This window comes from Scyliorhinus torazame, chromosome 27 (assembly GCF_047496885.1).
Source record: "Scyliorhinus torazame isolate Kashiwa2021f chromosome 27, sScyTor2.1, whole genome shotgun sequence".
Lineage (NCBI taxonomy): Eukaryota > Metazoa > Chordata > Chondrichthyes > Carcharhiniformes > Scyliorhinidae > Scyliorhinus > Scyliorhinus torazame.
Genome location: NC_092733.1, coordinates 21,847,392 through 21,869,338, shown reverse-complemented (window position 1 = coordinate 21,869,338; position 21,947 = coordinate 21,847,392). Strand labels below are relative to the sequence as shown.

Below are 21,947 nucleotides of genomic sequence, written 5' to 3'. Positions count from 1 at the left end.
TCCATTCCTGAGACTAAGTGTTGACGCCGGGGCAGATTTCGTGGACTTCCACGACAGCAAAACAGGTGGTGCACCTGGGCCGATTCAGCGACCGCGGAGGGGCTAGCACCGGTGTGCGTGGAACACAATCGATTCCAATGAAAAACGGTGGGGGATTCGCCGGGTCCGTGATTGACACTCAGGAGGCTGACAAGCTGCAGCCGCACAGACACATTACACTCCCCGCACACACTCATCCCAGCCGCACATACACATCACACTCCCCACACACACTCATCCCAGCCAACAAGATGGCACTGGTTGCGCTGGAGCGCACCCACCCCACTGATTGGTTGGTGGGGCCAGAGGGCACTTGGTAAGGGGGGGGGGGGTGGCACTAAATTCAAAGTGGGCAGGCAGCAGTGTATGCAGCTGCATGGTTGCCTTGCAGCCGCGGCAATGGTGTTCCGTGCCAGTCCACCACGACCCCACCTCCTGCCGAACCCCTGCTCCTCCCCCTGGCCCTGGCAGAAGCCCCCCTGCCAGCGACACGGCAGTCAGCACACTACTGCGATGTCGGACATTTTCCATACCCCCTCGCTCTCCCTCAGCAGCCACGCCGCCTGTTTCACGATTTTTAAAAGCACAAGTGAACCTCGCCATTGGGAGTTCGCCCCAGTGGAGGCGGAGCGTCGCGGAGGCCCCGGAGCGTCGCGGAGGCCCCGGAGAATACCGGGTCAGGCCCGCGAAAGATACGCTAACTGTGTTTACTCTACGTGCGGAGTGGAACGCATTGACTCCGCTGTCGGGGCACCGGAGAATTGCGATTTGGCGTGAAACCGCTGCTCACCAATTATGTTTCCCGATTCCGGTGTCAGCGGACAGAGAATCCCGCCCATTATTTGACTGAAGAATAACTGGCCAATAGTTCAGTCAAAGAGGTATGTTCTGAGGAAGAGAGAGAGAAGGATCCTGAGCCAAAGAATGTCAGGGAAAGAATTCCCGAGCTTGAGGGTGTAGATGACTGAAAATTGGCTGCCAGAGGCGGAATGATAGAAATAAGGGATTCCAGAATTGGAGGAGCAGCCGGGATTTCGGAGCGTTATATCGAGCGGGAGCAGATGGACAAGGAGGAGTGACCAGGCTCTGAAAGCAAGGATGGACATTTTAAAACAGACCATTTGCCAAACCAGGAACTAAAGGTGATATTAACACCTTCGATCCTAAAGACCCCCTTCAAGACCCTCTCTGGAGTGGAATTAACTCCCACCCTGCCACTATCCCAATCTCCAGTCTTCAAATGCAAAATTCCTCAGCAACTTCAGATGCTTCCAAGATATTCCTTGGGATGCAGCCATTGGTTTGTTTCGCAACCAATCCCTCCTATAACTGGGAAAATCATAGAGAGGCTTTAGTTGCTGTTTAAGTGTGGTTAGCCCTGTTGCCAACCACAGCCTCACAGCTCCAGGGTCCCAGGTTCGATTCCCGGCTTGGGTCACTGTCTGTGCGGAGTCTGCACATCCTCCCAGTGTGTGCGTGGGTTCCCTCCGGGTGCTCCGGTTTCCTCACACAGTCCAAAGACGTGCAGGTTAGGTGGATTGGCCGCGCTAAATTGCCCTTGGTGTCCAAAAAAGGTTAGGTGGGGTTGCTAGGTTACGGGGATAGAGTGGAGGCGTGGGCTTAATTAGGGTGCCCTTTCCAAGGGCCGGTGCAGACTCGATGGGCCGAATAGCCTCCTTCTGCACTGTAAATTCTACGATCTTTGCCCCCTCTGTGCAAGTTACTGAAGGGGAGTTTCTCTTGAGTGGTGTGGAGATCGTGACGTGAATTTAGAAACTAATTTCTCAGTGGAGCAAAAGTCCCATCATTTGTTTTGGAATCCTGGTGAAGGGTTCCTTGGCTGTTTGGTTTTGAGGGGAGTGAAGGCTGGGAGGATTACTGAAATGACCAGGGACATCTGATATCTTCTTGAATTATGTAATCAGCAATTTCACATTACGGGTGGAGCTGTCGGTGGGAACGCACGGTTACTCGACACAACATTCTAAAATCCCTTTCAGGTTAAATCCAAAACTCCTGCCTTCAAAGTTTTGCTTGTATACTTTTTTTTCCCTGTGAAGAACCTTGGAATATTTGACCACATCAAAGGGAGCTTTGTAAATGCAAGTTGTGTATATGTGGCTCAGTGGTAGCCCCCACACTTTTGAAGGTTTTTAAGACCCCTTTTCGAGGAGCTTGAGCACATAATACAGGCGGGCACTCCAGCCCAGCCACTGAGGGAGTGCTGCATGGTTAGAGGTGCCATCTTTCAGATGAAATAAGGCCCTTGGCCGCCCTCGCAGATGGATGTTTAGGGGCTGGTTTAGCACAGGGCCAAATCGCTGGCTTTTAAAGCAGACCAAGGCAGGCCAGCAGCACGGTTCAATTCCCGTACCAGCCTCCCCGAACAGGCGCCAGAATGTGGCGACTAGGGGCTTTTCACAGTAACTTCTTTGAAGCCAACTCATGACAATAAGCGATTTTCATTTCATGTGAAATCTCCCATCGCAGGGAGGAAGAGCAGGGTGGAATCCTCACTCGTGTCCAGGCCGATATTTGTCTCCCCCTAGGGGTAGGCAGTGGCAGTGATGTAGTGGTTCGGAGACCCACCTCTGGGTTTGAATCCAAACCAGTCAAAAAAAATCTGGAATTAAATGATGACTATTGTCGATTGATGCCATAAAAGCCCATTTCGTTCACTCATGGCCTTTAAGGAAGGAAATCTGCCGTCCTTACCTGGTCAGGCCTACATGTGACTCCAGGCCCACGGCAATGTGGTTGACTCTTAAATACCCTCACTAGGGCAAGTGGGGACGGGCAATAAATTCATGCCTAGGCCAGTGATGCCCCCGTCCTGCAAATTAACAAAGAAGAAAACTAACCCAGGGGTTTATTGTCACATTCTTGTTTATGGGATCTTCTGAACACAAACTGGTTGCCACTTTTCCTATTTTGCCACAAGTGACTGCACTTTGAATGTACTTTAATTGACCGTAAAGGAACGTCCCAAAATCATGTAAGCTGCAAAACCTGTCCTTCTATGTTGGATTTTGAACTATCGGGGCTTTTGCCTCATATTCCGAACCCAGGTCTTCCTTGTGAGCATCACTAGAGAATTCTGGAATGCTTTCCTGTGGGATTACCGCGAGCTTTGCCTGATCCACAGGTCGGGAGCCTCGCGATGCTGGGAAAAGCAAGAATCGGTTCCAGCACGAGCAGCCACTGGCCATCGCAGTGTGTTCAAGTGCAATAACCGAGGGAGTGCTACGTTGCCAGCGTTGCTGCACATTGCACCGGGGTCCGGCAGTGTGGGACCCCACCAAAATAACAAAAAAATACAGATTAAAAAGGGATGCTTCGTGTCTGTGGGATCTTGCTCTGCATGGAATGGCCACCGCACTTTCCTCACATAGGACAGAACGCTGCACACTCCAGAAAACGCTGCTGACTGTCGCGATAGAACATTACAGCGCAGGACAGGCCCTTCGGCCCTCGATGTCGCGGCGACCTGTGAAACCACTCTAAAGCCCATCTACACTATTCCCTTATCGATAGAACATGGACTTCAGAATAGCAACAGTTTCTCGCTTTGCAATCGCAATGGAATTCTCAATTGAAATTATTCCAGAAAGATCTTTATCTCGCAGGGCCAACCGAAGCAAAACAAAAAAAACAAACAAATTTTGCACAAAGAAAAAATCAATTGACAATTCTTGTAAATTCCATGGACCAATCATGCATTCTCACTCAACCTCACCTGTCCTCCCAGTTCCCAGTGTGTTTCCCTCCTCCCTCACTAGCACTGGCCGCTACTCCCCTTCACGCCCCCCCCTTCACGCCCCCCCCTGCCATTGTCTATCCCTCAACTGGTTCAATCCTCCCAGCACGGTAGCACAGTGGTTAGCACTGTTGCTTCACAGCGCCAGGGTCCCAGGTTCGATTCCCGGCTTGGGTCCCTGTCTGTGCGGAGTCTGCATGTTCTCCCCGTGTCTGTGTGGGCTTCCCTCCGGGTGCTCCGGTTTCCTCCCACAAGTCCAAAGACGTGCAGGTTAGGTGGATTGGCCATGATAAATTGCCCTTAAGTGTCCAAAAAGTTAGGTGGGGTTACTGGGATAGGGTGGAGGTGTGGGTTTAAATGGGGTGCTCTTTCCAAGGACCGGTGCAGGCTCGATGGGCCGAATGGCCTCCTTCTGCACTGTAAATTCTACGATTTTGCATACTCATTCCTCCCTCCCCCGACACACACGCACCTACAAACACGAAATGCCTCATGTGGTAACTCGACAAGATCCCTTACTTCAGATACTGTGCCATAAGAGGGCATTGGTGATCACGGGCCGGGTATTGGAGTGGGCTCTGCTACCACAGTCACATAGCAAGGATTTGCAGGCTTTTATTTATCAACCTGTTTGGCTGCATTTTGAGCACACCTTCCATGGACGTCAAGTCCTGAGGAGGTGACTCAAAACCAGAGCTACTGTCCCAGAGGCAAGGGGCGCTACCCACTGCACCCTTCCCATTCTCCCCCCCCTCCCCCAATATTTAATACCTTGTTGTACACACCTTCATCAAATTCACCATTCTAAATTTGACCAAATTGCTAATTCGACGTAACCAAAAGTGCCATTAGGTCAATCAACACCCTTTTTTTTTTAGATACAAAGAAAATGTATTAATTCTTTCCCCCTTGAGATTGATAATGCACATCCACACTCGAATCGACTGCATTGAGTGTTCCCCTAAAGTTCAGCGGGAGTGTCTAATATTTACAATCACAGTATCATCAAGTACTTTCTGTTTTTAATTCAGATTCCCAGCATGTTGAACTGGACCTAGCTGCACCTTGCAATGGAAATTCCTATTTCACAACAAAACCGCAAAACCTGCTATTCGACTATGAAAGGCTTGCTGGCAGTGCTACTATAATATATTGAAACAACCCCCCTCCTTTACACACAAAATGTTCCGTGAAATAACACAAGGTGATGTCATGTTTATACCGTCCCCATCTTTCAGTAAATTGAGATTTTCACCTCCACTCCTCCCTCTCCCTCCCCATCCCTCGTCCCTCACCATACCCTGTTCTCCCCTCTCCCCTCTCCTCCCTTAGCCCCCCATCTCTCCCACCCCCTCCATCCCCTCTTCACTCCACTCCCCCCTCCTCTCCTCCCCCCCTCCCTTCCCCCTCTCCCCTCACTCAGTCCCTCTTCCCCCTCTCCCCCCTCACTCTTCTCCCCTCTCCCCCTCACTCTTCCCCCATTCCCACCTGACTCCGTCCCTCCCCCTCACTCTTCCCCCCCTCCCCTCCCCCTCACTCTTCCCCCCCTCCCCCTCACTCTTCCCCCCCTCCCCCTCACTCTTCCCCCCCTCCCCCTCACTCTTCCCCCTCCCTCCCCCTCACTCTTCCCCCCCTCCCTCCCCCTCACTCTTCCCCTCCCTCCCTCCCCCTCACTCTTCCCCCCCCTCCCTCCCCCCTCCCTCCCCCCTCACTCTTCCCCCCTCCCTCCCCCTCACTCTTCCCCCCTCCCTCCCCCTCACTCTTCCCCCCCTCCCCCTCACTCTTCCCCCCCTCCCTCCCCTCACTCTTCCCCCCCTCCCTCCCCCTCACTCTTCCCCCCCTCCCTCCCCCTCACTCTTCCCCCCCCTCCCTCCCCCTCACTCTTCCCCCCCCTCCTCCCCCTCACTCTCCCCCCCTCCCTCCCCCTCACTCTTCCCCCCTCCCCTCCCCCTCACTCTTCCCCCCTCCCTCCCCCTCACTCTTCCTCCCCTCCCTCCCCTCCTCCCCCTCACTCTTCCCCCCTCCCTCCCCCTCACTCTCCCCCCTCACTCCCCCCCCCTCCCTCCCCCTCACTCTTCCCCCCCTCCCCCCCCTCACTCTTCCCCCCCTCCCCCCCCTCCCTCCCCTCACTCTCCCCCCCTCACTCTCCCCCCCCTCCCCCTCACTCTGCCCCCCCTCCCCCTCACTCTGCCCCCCCCTCACTCTCCCCCCCTCCCTCCCCCTCACTCTGCCCCCCCCCTCACTCTCCCCCCCTCCCTCCCCCTCACTCTGCCCCCCCCTCACTCTCCCCCCTCCCTCCCCCTCACTCTGCCCCCCTTCCCCTCACTCTGCCCCCCCACCCCCTCACTCTGCCCCCCCACCCCCTCACTCTGCCCCCCCACCCCCTCACTCTGCCCCCCCCACCCCCTCACTCTGCCCCCCCACCCCCTCACTCTGCCCCCCCACCCCCTCACTCTGCCCCCCCACCCCGCCCCTCCCCCCTCCCCCTCCCCCCCTCACTCTTCCCCCCCTCCCTCCTCCCCCCCTCACTCTTCCCCCCCTCACTCTCCCCCCCCTCCCTCCCCCTCACTCTCCCCCCCTCACTCTCCCCCCCTCACTCTCCCCCCCTCCCTCCCCCTCACTCTGCCCCCCTTCCCCCTCACTCTGCCCCCCACCCCCTCACTCTGCCCCCCCACCCCCTCACTCTGCCCCCCCACCCCCTCACTCTGCCCCCCCCACCCCCTCCCCCCTGCCCCCCCTCCCCTCTTCCCCCCCTCCCCTCTTCCCCCCCTCCCCTCTTCCCCCCCTCCCCCTCACTCTTCCCCCCCTCCCCCTCACTCTTCCCCCCCACCCCCTCCCCACTCTCCCCCCACCCCCTCCCCCACTCTCCCCCCCACCCCCCTCCCCACTCTCCCCCCACCCCCTCCCCACTCTCCCCCACCCCCTCCCACTCTCCCCCCACCCCCTCCCCACTCTCCCCCCACTCCACCCCCTCCTCCCCACCCACCACCACCCCCTCCTCCTCCCCACTCGACCACCACCCCCTCCTCCTCCTCCCCACTCCACCACCACCCCCTCCTCCTCCCCACTCCACCACCACCCCCTCCTCCTCCCCACTCCACCACCACCCCCTCCTCCTCCCCCCCACTCCACCACCACCCCCTCCTCCTCCCCCCCACTCCACCACCACCCCCTCCTCCTCCCCCCCACTCCACCACCACCCCCTCCTCCTCCCCCCCACTCCACCACCACCCTCTCCTCCTCCCCCCCACTCCACCACCACCCTCTCCTCCTCCCCCCCACTCCACCACCACCCCCTCCTCCTCCCCCCCACTCCACCACCACCCCCTCCTCCTCCCCCCACTCCCCACCACCCCCTCCTCCTCCTCCCCCCACTCCACCACCACCCCCTCCTCCTCCCCCCCACTCCACCACCACCCCCTCCTCCTCCCCCCACTCACCACCACCCCCTCCTCCTCCCCCCCACTCCACCACCACCCCCTCCTCCTCCCCCCCACTCCACCACCACCCCCTCCTCCTCCCCCCCACTCCACCACCACCCCCTCCTCCTCCCCCCCACTCCACCACCACCCCCTCCTCCTCCCCCCCACTCCACCACCACCCCCTCCTCCTCCCCCCCACTCCACCACCACCCCCTCCTCCTCCCCCCCACTCCACCACCACCCCCTCCTCCTCCCCCCCACTCCTCCTCCCCCCCACTCCACCACCACCCCCTCCTCCTCCCCCCCACTCCACCACCACCCCCTCCTCCTCCCCCCCACTCCACCACCACCCCCTCCTCCTCCCCCCCACTCCACCACCACCCCCTCCTCCTCCCCCCCACTCCACCACCACCCCCTCCTCCTCCCCCCCCACTCCACCACCACCCCCTCCTCCTCCCCCCCACTCCACCACCACCCCCTCCTCCTCCCCCCCACTCCACCACCACCCCCTCCTCCTCCTCCCCACTCCACCACCACCCCCTCCTCCTCCCCCCACTCCACCACCACCCCCTCCTCCTCCCCCCCACTCCACCACCACCCCCTCCTCCTCCTCCCCACTCCACCACCACCACCACCCCCTCCTCCTCCTCCTCCTCCCCACTCCACCAGGTAAGTCACTCCAGCTCTGATCTGCTCCTTGCTGCTTTTCCATCCTGTTGTACCTTAATGATCGCGTTCTGTCTCTCCTGGAAGTTGCTGCAGTTGGCAAACGAGCTGATGGAAGGGAGGACGGCGTCTGCTAAAGCCATGCCGAGGGGAGTAAGGCAGCAGCTTGTCACCCTCCAGGTTGTTGTGGGGAAGAGGCTCCCCGTTGTCTGTGTGGCTGCACTCCCTGTGTCTGCCTCTCTGCTGACTGCTCACTCTCATAATCACCTCCCCGTTCCCGATCTGACAGGCAACAGGTTGGCTCCCAATTCTCCCTTTAACCACCCCCCCCCCCCACAGCTCGACTGTGAACGGGGGTTGTCCTTGTCCCTGATTAATATTCAGACGCCTGATTTAAATGAACACACTCCAATATTAATGAAAGTTTCTGCTGGCTAAGGGCGGTGCCTGTCAGTTGCAAGTTATGAAATTGACACCCCCCCAAAAAAAAGTGTCCAACCTTTTGGAACAAAAAAAAAGTTTAATAAACTTTGAAAATAAAGTTTAATAAACTTTTTAAAAACTTTACGGAGAGCAAAGTCTTCTAGCAGTTTTTTTTTGTAATGTTGACAAGATGATTTAAGAACATAGAACATAACATAGAACATAGAAAATACAGCACAGAACAGGCCCTTCGGCCCACGATGTTGTGCCGAACCTTTAAGTTTAGTATTTTAAAGTAACTTTGCTTGCATCAGCTTCTGTTGACACACGCAATGTTTGAGCGCGGATTGAGGCCATTTGGCCCATTGTGTGTGTGATTGCCGTATGAAATAGCTGCCAATTGGTTTCCCTCCTTCCCTTCCCTTTCAACCTGCAATTTTGTTTTATTTTTTTAATGTTTCAAGTGCATAAGCAATTTCTTTCTGAATCTTACTATTGAATCGAGTTTCACCACCCTTCCAGTCCCATTGTTACAGTGCAGAGGGAGGCCTATTCAGCCCACTGTCTCAATACTAGCACTCCAAATGAGCATTTCTCCCAGTGCCACTCTCCCACACCTTCGCTCCGTCGCCTTGCAGATTCTTCCCTTTTCGAATAATCGTCTAATTTCCTCTCGAATGCCACGATGTAACCGGCCTCCACCAACGCCCCCCCCCCCCCCCCAGGCAGTACATTCCAGACCCCACCACTCGCTGCGTGAAAATTATTTTCCTCCTCGTCTTTTTGCTTCTTCTACCGCTTACCTTAAATCTGTGCCCTCCTCGGTCTTGACCATTCTGCCAACGGAAATGGCTTCTCCCGACCTACCCTGTCCAGCCCCCTCATGATTTTGAATACTTCTAGCAAAGCTCCCCTCCGCCGCCTTCTCTCCCAGGAGAACAGCCCCACCTCTCCGATCTATCTCCATAACTGAAGTTTCTCAGCCCTGGAACCATTTTGTGAACCTCTTCTGCCCTCTCTCCAATGCATTTGCATCCATCCTATAGTGTGGCACCCAGATTTAATAATAATAATCTTTATTATTGTCAAAAGGAGGCTTACATTAACACTGCAATGAAGTTACTGTGAAAAGCCCCTCGTCGCCACATTCCGGCGCTTGTTCGGGTACACAGAGGGAGAATTCAGAATGTCCAATTCACCTAACAGCACGTCTTTCGGGACTTGTGGGAGGAAACCGGAGCACCCGGAGGAAACCCACGCAGACACGGGGAGAACATGCAGACTCCGCACAGACAGTGACCCAAGATGGGAATCGAACCTGAGGGACCTGGTGCTGTGAAGCAACAGTGTTAACCACAATATTCCAGCTGAGGTCTAACTGATGTCTTCTATTAGTTCCACATAACCTCCTTGCTCTTGTACAGTTCAAAGGTGTGCAGGGTAGGTGGTGTTACGGGGATAGGGCGGGGGGGGGGGGGGCTAGGTAGGGTGTTCTTTCAGAGAGCCGGGGCAGACTCGATGGGCTGAATGGCCTCATTCTGCACTGTATCAATTCTATGATTCTAATTCTATGGCACTCGATGCCCCTATTACTAAAGCCCAGGATACTGCGTAATAATAAAAGCAAAATACTGTGGATGCTGGAATTCTGAAACAAAAACGAAAATGCCGGATAAACTCAGCAGGTCTGGCAGCTTCTGTAGAGAGAGAAACAGAGTTAACATTTCAGCTCCAATATGACGTCAGGCGGAGTTGAAACGTTAACTCTGTTTCTCTTGCCACAGATGCTGCGAGACCTACTGAGTTTACCGTGTTTTCTGATTTTATATTGGCCACACTAAATTGCCCCTTCATTTAAAAGAAAATGAATTGGATCTCTAAATTTATTTATTTAAGTTCTGTTTATATTCGAGGATGCTGCGTATTTAGTAACTGGTCTTTTAACATGTCCTGCCACCTTTCATGCCTTAAGCTCTGTCACGTGAGAGTACCTTTCAGAAATGGATGTTTATAAATGGGTGCGTATATAAATATCTGTAGTGAGAGTACCTTTAGGAAATGGGTGTTTATAAATGGGTGTGTATATAAATATCTGTAGTGAGAGTACCTTTAAGAAATGGGTGTTTATTACCGCAGTGATGTCAGAAAGTGGGTGGAGCTGGGCTGTCTGTCCGCTTTTTACTTTCGTTTTAGGCTGTTTGCTGCAGGGTGTGTTTTAGTTTCGTTTTCAGAGCTGGATAGCTGCAGTCACAGCCAGAAGGTGTATGAATCTCTCTGTAACCTAAAGACTGTAAATCGATCCTGGTGATTTAAAACTAATAACAGTAGTGACTTTAACCTGATGGGCTTCTGGTAAAAGGTGTTTTAAGTTTTATGGATGTTAAAAGGAAAGCTTAAAGGATTAAGCTATTGTATTCTTTGGGGGTTGCATTTGAATTGATGGTTGCTAAGATGTTCACTGTATGTTTTAAAAAGGTTAACTTGAGTTCATAGAATAAACATTGTTTTACTTTAAAAAATACTTTTCCATTTCTGCTGTACCACACCTGTAGAGTGGGCCGTGTGCTCCCCACACCACAATCTATTAAAAATTGTGGGTCAGGTGAACTCCATGATACACTTTGGGGTTCTCTAAACCCTGGCCCGTAACAGCTCATACACAACCATGTCCTTTAGAGCTGAACCCTTTATTTGTCTGTCTCTTCACGTTCCTCCCACAAAATGTATCGCTCCGCATCAGTGTGTTTAATTTGTATTTAAGGAATGATTTTCATCACCCCTCTGGTTCTTTTAGCAGTGATCTTATATCTGTGTCTCTGCTGACTGACACCCCCTCACCCTTACCAATGGAAATGTTTCCCCCTGTCTGCTCTATTGAATCCCCTCACCACTCTGAACATCTCTATCAAACCACCTCTTCCCAAGATCATTAACCCTGCTCAGGTACAGATTGCTTAGTCTCCACTCTGGCCTCGAGGATCCCCGGAATCTCTTTACTTCCAGGGATCACGGGTTTGAAAGTCTGGACTGCGCCAGGAGCCTATTTTGCCAAGTCAAGGGAACTGCGCGGGTTCAATTTGTTTTTACCCCATGGAGTGTGTGTATTTCTGGGATTATTCCTGGTGTTTTGGAGAACCCATTCCATAATTCCCCGAACAGGCGCCGGAATGTGGCGACTTGGGGCTTTTCACAGTAACTTCATTTGAAGCTTACTTGTGACAATAAGCGATTTTCATTTCATTTCATTTCATTCATTTAGCCAGGTTATATTTAGGACGTGGAAGTCTTGCGGTCCAGTGGGTAGCTGGTTCTGCGCTAGAAGCTCCAGGTTTGAGCCCCTCTCCAGGACTACATGTTTAAAGAAGGTGTGATCATAATGCGGCCAAACAGGTTGATCATCAATCTACTAATTTTCCCAGCAGGCCAATGGCAGGTAAGAGTACGAAGGAGGCCTGGTCAGCCTTTTAAAAAATTCATTCATGAAATTTGGGTGTCACTGGCTAGGCCGGCATTTATTGTCCAATCCTAATTGCCCCTTGAGAAGGTGGTGGTGAGCTGCCTTCTTGAACCGCTGCAGTCCATGTGGTGTAGGTACACCCACTGTGCTGTTAGGGAGGGAGTTCCAGGATTTTGACCAGCAGGATTTAGATTGTTTGGAGACTTGGGCGGAGAGATGGCAGATGGAGTTTAATCCGGACAAATGTGAGGTAATGCATTTTGGAAGGTCTAATGCAGGTAGGGAATATACAATGAATGGTAGAACCCTCAAGAGTATTGAAAGTCAGAGAGATCTAGGCGTACAGGTCCACAGGTCACTGAACGGGGCAACACAGGTGGAGAAGGTAGTCAAGAAGGCATACGGCATGCTTGCCTTCATTGGCCGGGGCATTGAGTATAAGAATTGGCAAGTCATGTTGCAGCTGTATAGAACATTAGTTAGGCCACACTTGGAGTATAGTGTTCAATTCTGGTCGCCACACTACCAAAAGGATGTGGAGGCTTTAGAGAGGGTGCAGAAGAGATTTACCAGAATGTTGCCTGGTATGGAGGGCATTAGCTATGAGGAGCGGTTGAATAAACTCAGTTTATTCTCACTGGAACAAAGGAGGTTGAGGGGCGACCTGATAGAGGTCTACAAAATTATGAGGGGCATTGACAGAGTGGATAGTCAGAGGCCTTTCCCCGGGGTAGAGGGGTCAATTACTAGGGGGCATAGGCTTAAGGTGAGAGGGGCAAGGTTTAGAGTAGATGTACGAGGCAAGTTTTTTACACAGAGGGTAGTGGGTGCCTGGAACTCGCGACCGAAGGAGGTGGTGGAAGCAGGGATGATAGTGACATTTAAGGGGCATCTTGACCAATACATGAATAGGATGGGAATAGAGGGATACGGACCCAGGAAGTGTAGAAGATTGTAGTTTAGTCGGGCAGCATGGTCGACACGGGCTTGGAGGGCCGAAGGGCCTATTCCTGTGCTGTACATTTCTTTGTTCTTTGTTGTTGTTTGACAGTGAAGGAACGGCCGATATATTCCCAAGACAGGATGGTGAGTGACTTGGAGGGGAATCTCAAGCAGTGTTCCCAGGTTTTTGCTGCCCTTGACCTTCTGGATGGTAGTGGCCGTGGGTTTGGAAGGTGATGTCGAAGGAACATTGGTGAGTTGCTGCAGTGCATCTTGTAGATGGTGATGTGTTAGGCAAACCTCAATGTCGCAGTGGCTGTCAAACTTCAGCAGGACTGTTTTGAATTTTGTTTTGTCTTCGCCGTCAGCGAACGTAAGGGAGTTGTAGATGTGGATGGCGTGGTCCCCCGCGGTGGAGAGAAATAGCGCGATCTTCCTGGCATCCGATGCTGCTTCGAGGTCGGTGGCCTCGATGTACAATGGGAACTTTTGCTTGAAGATTTTCCAATTGACGCCGAGGTTGCCGGAGATGTGGAGCTGCGGAGGCGGCTGGATGTTTTCCATTTCACCGGATGGCTGCTTGCTAGTCAATGCTGATTCAATCGAGGTAGGTCCGTCACGATCAGTACCACTCTGGTACCATGATGTGTCAGGCAGGTAGGTTCGATGTGGACTGCACTCGATGCAGGGAAGCTAGTGAAGTAGGCCATTTTCCAAGATCATATTTTTATCATCAAACATTCTTCATTCATTGGACTGTTTTATTGGACTGATTGGCACCGTCTATAATGTGCCCACAATGCAGAAGGGGACACCCGGATGGACATTCGTTTAAATCCCCTTCTGCACAGCTGAGAGACCTTTAATTCGAAATTGATGGAAGACCCTTGTTCTGCCCAGCAACAGCACGAGGCTGCATCTTAAAACAGCCCCATGGCCAGGAGATCGGGATATCTGCAAGTCAAGACCCTGGCAGTGGGATATATGGCACAACTGTATTACAAAGACTTATGAAAGAATGAAATAGTCTATAAATAAAATGGCCAAGGCAGGCAAAGAAACCAGAATAGAAGGAATAAATGAAATGTATAGATTAGATTAGCGTCCCCTACACATACAGCAGGACAAAGATGACATTAACACCTCATCTAGCAAACACAGAAACAAAAGCATAGCACAGCCACAGACATCGGAGGTCGATTTAGTTAAGGAGACACATCAGGGAGATAATGGAAAACACATTAGAGAAGGGAGGGACACCGGAGCGAGCACAGATAATCTCATCAACACGGGGACACACCATACAGATGCAAATTGGCAAGGGAGGGACACCGGAGCGAGCACAGATAATCTCATCAACACGGACACACACCATACAGATGTAAATTGACAAAGTCTACCAGGGAGCTTCCTGGCCGAATAGGATGCATATTCTCAGTTTAAACCTGTCTGAGAGATCTAAATCAAAACTACCCACCACTTTTTAACTATTATGTATGAGCAAATGTTCCCGCTCAAATCTATAAAAATACAGAGCGAATGTGTAATTGTCGAGATCAACGTGGCCAAGTCACTGTTTCTGAGCTGGCTGCGTGGGTCTCCCTGAAGGCTTCAGTAATTGTACAATAAAGAACAACGCTTTGAACCTTGCCTTGAGACTCGGCCTCTTGAATGCACCGGTACAAGGGATTTTTCCCTACAACACTAGAAACAGACATCTAACACTGGAGGAGATCCAACACTGTTTTATTGAACGATAGAACTGATAAACATATTCAGCTGTGGGTCGACACTATACTGATCTGACTAGTGACCTTGTAGTAGCCTGACCAGACTTACTAGCTACCGCATGGTGTTTGTGCTTGCTAGCTCGTGGACTCTGACTGTCTCAGTGGCTGGGTCCCGAGAGAGCGGGAAACCTAGTGCCCTCTGGCTTTATAGTGGCAGTGTCCTGTCTGGTGATTGGCTGCACTGTGTCGTGTGCTTACTGGTCATCCTGGTCAATCACTGCCTGTCTGCATCTCATTATATACATGAGTGGATATTATGACAGATGGTACACCATGGCTGCCACTGTGTATCAGTGATGGAGGGAGTGAATGTTTATGGAAGGGGTGCCAATCAAGCGGGGCTGCTTTGTCCTGGATGGTGTCGAGCCTCCTGAGCATTGTTGGAGCTGCGCTCATCCAGGCAAATGGGCAATTTTCCATCACACTCCTGACTTGTGCCTTACAGATGGATTTGGCGAGTCAGTGGGTGAGTTACTCACTGCAGGATTCCTACCTCAGACCTGCCCTGGTATTCACATGGCTGATCTGGTTCAGTTTCTGATCAATGGTAACCCCCAGGATGTTGGTTGTGGGAGATTCAGTGATGGTCCTGCCATTGACTGTCAAGGGGCAATGGCCACATTCCCTCGTGTTAGAAATGGCCATTGCGTGGCATAGCAAAAAAAGCAAATGTGAAGTGAGAAAAAACATTTTACCCAGCGAGTGGTTGGGGTCTGTACGCGCTGCCTGGAAGTGTGTTGGAGGCCGGTTCAATCGAGGCATTGGAGAGAGAGGACGTTAGATGATTATTCGAATAGCAACGATGAGCAGGGAAAGGCAGGGGTATGGCGCGAAGTCATGATGCTCGTTTGCAGACACGATGGGCCGAATGGCCTCATTCTGCACCGGAACAATTCTGTGAATCTGTGAAGGAAGATTTGTTTTAGCTCCATTGTTATTACCTGAGATTTTAGAACTCATGTCAGATAGTGCCTCAAATAACGCAAAACATCGACAAGCGGCGGGAGTAGGCAACCCCATGCCAGCAAACGGCGCGGCGCCGAGAAGCACGTGTCTGGGGGACGGGAGAATCCCTCCCGTCGTATCAACAATCTTCCTTCCCAAAGATGATCCAACAATGGAACAATCAGGGCCCTATCACCGGAAACATTCAAGATCAGTCTTGAGATTATCTTGAGTTAAACGTTTGCACCACCAGGGCGGCCACCTCAGTAGCTCCTGTGGGGTTTAGCTGCCGTTACCCAGATAAACGTGGCCGCACGAGGGATTTTAGTCTCTGATGCCAACACAGCCGACTCAGAAACAGCCGTTGAGCGGGTGAAGTCACCTCCTGCGGTTTCGTACAGGATCTCCTCCAACACTAGCCTTTCATTTAGAAAACCCGAGGGCTAGTTTTCAGATGGGAGGCAGGAAACAGGAGCCGGGGGCTGATTCCGGGGTCCTAAACCTCCCGGCACCTACCCCCCCGCCCTGCCCCCTTCCCATCGCCCCCCACCCCTCCTCTCTCCCCATCACCTGGAAATACAGTCACTCTTTAGGATCCTGGCCTGCACCCCTCCTTGATTGGCGTGGAGTCAGGGGTTCCCTGCAATTAAGGCTGGCTCTCGAAGCCGGACGGCTAATCAGAGACCTGCCAGCTTGAGCGAAGAACCCGACTAGGGGGTAACCTAGGTGACAATCCAGGCTACTAGCTCGGGGCAAGTGAGGGGGTGGGGTGTTGGCGGGGGGGGGGGGGGGGGGGGGGGGGGAGTCTGTAGGTCTGCCACATGTACTGGCTCACCGCCTCCCAACACCCTCCCCAAGCCCCCTCCCCCCCTCCCCTCCCCCCTCCCCTCCCCCACTCCTCTGGCCTCGGACTGGGTGCCGGCTGCCCATTGCATCGGGCAGCAATGTTGCTTCACAGCGCCAGGATCCCAGGTACAATTCCCACTTGGGTCGCTGTCCCTGTGGAGTCTGCATGTTCTCCCCGTGTCTGCGTGGGTTTCCTCCGGGGGCTCCGGTTTCCTCCCACAAGTCCCGAAAGACGTGCTTTTGGGGTGAATTGGACATTCTGAATTCTCCCTCTGTGTCGCCGAACAGGCGCCGGAATGTGGCGACGAGGGGATTTTCACAGTAACTTCATTGCAGTGTTAATGTAAGCCTACTTGTGACAGAATAATAATAAAGATTATAATTAAACTGGAGACTTAACTGGGAAATCCCAGTCAGCCTTTAATTGATAATAATAATATTAGTATTATATTATTATTAATTGTACTCAGCCAGTCCCTTAATGAATCCAGTCGGCTGCCCGTTGCACTGGGATGGGCATCGCCCCTAAACTCACCTTCCATTAAAGGGCTGACGGCGGGAGTGGGGGGGGGGGGGGGTAGGGGAGGGTAGCGGTGGGGGGGGGGGGGGGGTAGGGGAGGGTAGCAGTGGGGGGGGGGGGTTAGGGGGGTAGCGGTGGGGGGAAACCAGCGTGTCGTCCACCTCTATTCTCGATATCAGTGGGGCCCAGAAATTCTGCCCCTAGTTTCTAATGGTGTTAAAATTTGGAATTCTGGGGCTGTGATCTGGACTATAACCCACTCACTGAGTGAGGAGGGGGAGAGCAGGGGTGAGGGGGGGGGGCGGCGGAGTGGGGGGGGGGCTGCTGTCCTCTTTAATTTTGTTTGCAGTATCTACAGGGCCAATAAGGATGGGGCGGGCGGGGCTTATATATTTTTCTGGTGGAAACCCTCGAGCATTCGCAACCCCTTGTCTATCTCCCTCGCTCTTACGTGCCTCCTAAGCCTTTCAGCCTTTACTCAGTGCTCTCTGGGCAGCCACAATTCCCTCTAAACCCCTCCACCTCCCTGCACACCCCCTAAAAGATCCTCCTTAAAGCCCACGTTTAAGGCCAAGCATTTAACTGGTCAGTCCTTCCAACATCACCACCTTTGACTCGGTTTCTTTCTGATCGCACCTCCGGGAAGTGCCATGTGGTGATTTCTGGGCAATGGTCTGAGCACCCTTTACTTGCAGTGGTACGGCGCACTGTGCAGATGACGCCATGAGCAAAATTAAATTGGCGGCCATTGTCAGGGTGACCTATCTGAGTCAGCATCAGCTGGTGACAGGATCGGAACAGCTGTGATGTCCATTCATTCTGAGATATCTCACAAACTTAACGAATGAGCACTTGGTTAGGGTATCAGCCACGTGGAACAATACCTCATACCGAATGAGAGGAACAGTCATACAGCACGGATGTCTGGAACGAACATTTCTAAATTACTTGTGTTAGGAAAACAAAGGCAACTTGAAGGGGTTTATATTTGTATCGGTAAACATTAGAAATAAGGTATAGTTTTAAGTGGGTTCAATTTAATGTTTCTGTGCCTGGAAGGGTTAAAACCTATGGGGTGAATTCTCCGCCTCCCCAGCCATGTGTTTCTTGGCACATTGTTGGCCAGGAAACCCGCGGGCGGTGCGCGTTGCCGGCGGAACACAGTACCCTGCCAGCGGAACACTGTACCACCTTGCCAGCGGAACACAGTACCCTGCCAGCGGAACACAGCACCCTGCCAGCAGAACACCGTACCCTGTCAGCAGAACACAGTACCCTGCCAGCGGAACACAGCACCCTGCCAGCAGAACACCGTACCCTGTCAGCAGAACACAGTACCCTGCCAGCGGAACACAGTACCCTGCCAGTGGAACACAATACCCTGCCAGCGGAACACAGTACCCTGCCAGCGGAACACAGTACCCTGCCAGTGGAACATAGTGCCCTGCCAGCGTAACACAGTACCCTACCAGAGGAGGATTCACCCCTATAGTTAGATTCATGTTGGACAAAGGTGTTTATTTGCATGTGGGTTGGTTCGGTTCCAACTGTGTCTCGATTGTGCTTAGAGAGGGCTACAGCATGAAGAGTAAATAAATCAGCAGCGGTTGCTGAGCAACTGGGGCCTTGTAAGGCAGAGAAGGTTTTTTAAAGTTTTAGTTTAGCTAATTGGATGGCAGTTGGAGATAGGTGGTGAGAGAGAAGGCCACTCGTACAGCTCTGCCAGATGCAGTCAGTTTTAGAGGCCTTCCTGTGGCAGCCATGAGCTGAGCCACGAAAGGTGGCTCTCTCCGAGAAACAGAGCGGAGTGGAGACTGGGGCCCAGGGGGCAATGGTGTGGGACCTGAAAAAGGCAGCCACGGACCAGGGAGAGCAGATTGCCTTGCTCGAAGCCGAGGTGGCAAGGTTGGTGACGACCCAGAAGGCACTGAAGGGGAAGGTAGGTGACCAGGAAAACAGGCCCCGCCGGCAGAACCTACGGATCATCAGGTTACCAGAGGGCACGGAGGGGAGGAGCCCGACCGGATTCGTGGCATCGATGCTCGGAAAGCTGGTCGGGGAGGAAGGCTTTGCCAAGCCCCCAGAGGTGGACCGGGCCCACACGTCGCTCAGAGACACAAATCCGGGGAACCATCACGGGCAACAATAGTGAGGCTCCCAGATTCCAGAACAAAGAGCGGATTCTGCGGTGGGTGAAGAGCATGTGGTCATGTAAGTGGGAAGGACACATCATTCGCTTGTGCCAGGACATTTGAACGGACCTGGTCAAGTGCTGGACAGGCCAACGCTGCGCTGTTTAAAAGCAAGGTGCAGTTTGGCATGCTGTATCCGGGTGGACTAGGGTCCCACACCGGGACGAAAAAGCGGTGAAGGAAAATGATCTTAATGTGGACTTTCACGATCTAGGGGGGAAAGGGGCAACTGTACTTGGGGACTTGGTGGTGGGGGGGGGGGGGGGAATATCAGATGGGCTGATGGGCGGCACGTAGCAAGGTGGTTAGCACTGTTGCTTCACAGCGCCAGGCTCTCAGGTTTGATTCCCGACTTGGGTCACTGTCTGTGCGGAGTCTGCACGTTCTCCCCGTGCCTGCTTGGGTTTCCTCTGGGAAACCCGGGTTTATGGAAAAGATGGGGTATGGTGGACCCATGGCACTTCAAGAACCCAGGGGAAGGGAGTATTCCTTTTTCTCACATGTTTATAGGGTGTATTCAAGGATAGCCATTTTTTGTGGTGAGCCAGGAGGTTTTTGGTTGGGAGGGAGGGCAGAGTACGCGGGGGTAGTAATCTCGCACTATGCGCCCCATTGGCTGGAGATTCGGCTTACATCGGGACGGGAACTGAGGTCGGGGGGGGGGGGGGGGGGAAGCTCGATTCGGGGTTGTTGGCTGATCGAGGGTTTTGTGACAATGTGCGGGCTGTGATTAAAGATTATGCGAATTGCACCAAAACGTGAGGTGTCGGTGGCCACATTTGGGAAGCACTAAAAGCGGGTGGTCCGGGAGGGGGACTATCTCGTTCAAGGCACATGCGGATAGGGAAAGGGGGAAGGAATATGACGGCTCATGAGCGAGATAGTGGAGGTAGATCGGGAGACCCGAGGGCGCCAACCACGGAGGGATTGGCGAGGAGGAAAAAATTGCAGGGGCAATTTGATAGGTTGACGACGGGGAAGATGGCGGGACAGCTGCGTAGGGCAAGGGGGGGTGCAGTCCGAATACGGGGAGTAGGCGAGTCAAATGTTAGCACATCAGCTACGAAGGCAGGCCACATCCAGGGAAATATTGAAGATACGGACTGGGGCAGGGGATGTGGTGTTGGAGCCGGGGAAGATAAATGGGGCATTTAGGGATTACTATAAGGAGCTGTACAGGGCAGACGCAGGGGGGTTGAAGAGGGGACATGGGGCGGTTTTTAGACGAACTGGTGTTTTCACAGTTAGAGGAAGAGAAAGAGCAGGTGCTAGAGGAGCCCCTGGGGCTGAGGGAGATTACTGGACAATATAAGGGGTATGAAGTCGGGGAAGGCCCCGGGCTAATGGATAAACCGGCAGAATTTTATAAGGAGTTTGCGAGGGACCTGGCACCACATCTCTTGGCAGCGTTTAATGAGGCGTTGGAGAAGAGGGATCTGTCCGAGACGATGGTGCAGGCAACAATCACATGATAATCAAAAAGGGGAATGTTTGGAATGTGGGTCCTATAGGCCCATATCGCTGTTAAATATGGATGTGAAAGTACTGGCTAAGTTGTTGGCGGGGAGGATGTGTCCCGGGGATGGTTGCTGAGGACCAAACAGGCTTGTGAAGGACAGGCAGATTTCTAGTTATATACAGAGGCTGTTAACGGCCCGTCGAGAGCTCAGGTACCGGAGGTAGGGGTGTCCATGGATACGGAGAAGGCATTTGACCGGGTGGAGTGGCGGTACCTGTTTGAGCTCCTGGGACGGTTTGGGTTTGGGCCGAGGTTGGGGGCATGGGGGCGCTTGTTATATGTGGCACCGATGGCGAGTGTGCGGACCAATGACATGGGTTCACGGACTTCGAATAGATTTGGGAACAAGGCAGGGGTGCCAGCTGTCGCCGCTGCTGTTTGCGCTGGCTGTAGAGCCTCTGGCAATGGCTCTTAGGAGGTCAGCGGAGTGGTGAGAGATTACCAGGGGTCGGAGGGAACATCGGGTGTCGCTTTATGCTGACGACCTAGCATTGTATGTTTCAGATCCGCTGGAGAGCGTGGAGAGAATCTTGGGCCTATTGGCGAAGTTTGGGGTGTTCTCGGGATATAAATTAAATGTATGGTAAAGCAAAGTGTTCCCAGTGAATGAGTTGGGATGGCGAACCAACCTAGGGGGGGGTTGCCATTAAGGTGGCCAAGTAGGTTCAGATAGCTGGGGATTCAGATAGCGAGGGAATGGGCGATGCTACACAAATTAAATTTAACAAACTGGTGGAAGAGGCCAGGAGGATCTGACGAGGTGGGACACGCTGCATTATACTCTGGCAGGGAAGGCCCAAGTGGCGAAGATGAACATTCTGCGATGTTCCTGTCATTTTCAGACATTCCTGGTCTTGTACCGAAGGCCTTCTTTTGAAAACTGGATATGATTATTTCAGACTTTGTATGGGCAGGGAAGGTGCCAAGGCTTAGGAGGCCCGTGTTACAGAGACAGAGGCAGAGGGAGTGTTGGCGTTGTCCGAATCTGCTACATTGTTACTGGACAGCGAATGTGGAGAAGGTGAGGCGGTGGTGGGAAGGAGAGGGGGCAGAAGAATGGTTAGGATGGAGGAGAATCCTGTCGGGGGTCCAGCTTGAGGGGCTATGGTGACGGCGGCGTTGCCAATAGCACCAAGGGAATACTCGGAGAGCCCTGTGGTGTGGTCCACAGCGAAGGTCTGAAACCAGCTGAGGAGACACTTCAGGAAAGAGGGGATGTCGTTGTTGACGCCGCTGTGTGAAAACCACAGATTCGAGTCAGAGGGGACAGATGGCACGTATAGGAAGTGAAGAGAAGTGGGGCTTGGAAGGTGAGCGATCTGTGCCTGGATGAGAGGTTTGGCAGTATAGAGGAACTGAAGGAGAGGATAGAGCTCCCGAGAGGAAGTGAGTTTAGGTACCTGCAGGTAAGGGACTTCGCGCGGAAGGT

At 53.1% G+C, this 21,947-nt stretch overlaps 1 protein-coding gene and 1 long non-coding RNA gene across 3 annotated transcripts in view; one reads left to right on the top strand and one right to left on the bottom strand.

The window, feature by feature from the left end:
- Nucleotides 1-8,227, bottom strand: part of LOC140403295 (Krueppel-like factor 1) — a 48,526-nt gene extending 40,299 nt beyond the window's left edge. Inside the window, exons 1-2 of one of the 2 annotated variants that reach the window (XM_072491113.1) lie at nucleotides 7,941-8,227; nucleotides 2,755-2,872 (exon numbers count right to left, since the gene is read on the bottom strand). Coding sequence is in view for 1 of the 2 variants with exons in the window: in XM_072491112.1 (XP_072347213.1) it covers nucleotides 7,941-8,027 (87 nt within the window). In the remaining variant the exon portion in view is untranslated. The remainder of the gene's footprint in view (nucleotides 1-2,754; nucleotides 2,873-7,940) is intronic. The other variant, XM_072491112.1, reaches the window with a different exon arrangement.
- A 3,344-nt stretch (nucleotides 8,228-11,571) lies between these two features.
- On the top strand, nucleotides 11,572-14,340 carry LOC140403394 (uncharacterized). The gene is made up of 3 exons (XR_011938295.1): nucleotides 11,572-11,740; nucleotides 12,816-12,959; nucleotides 13,075-14,340. It is a non-coding gene; the product is annotated as an uncharacterized lncRNA (long non-coding RNA).
- Nucleotides 14,341-21,947: the final 7,607 nt, after the last annotated feature.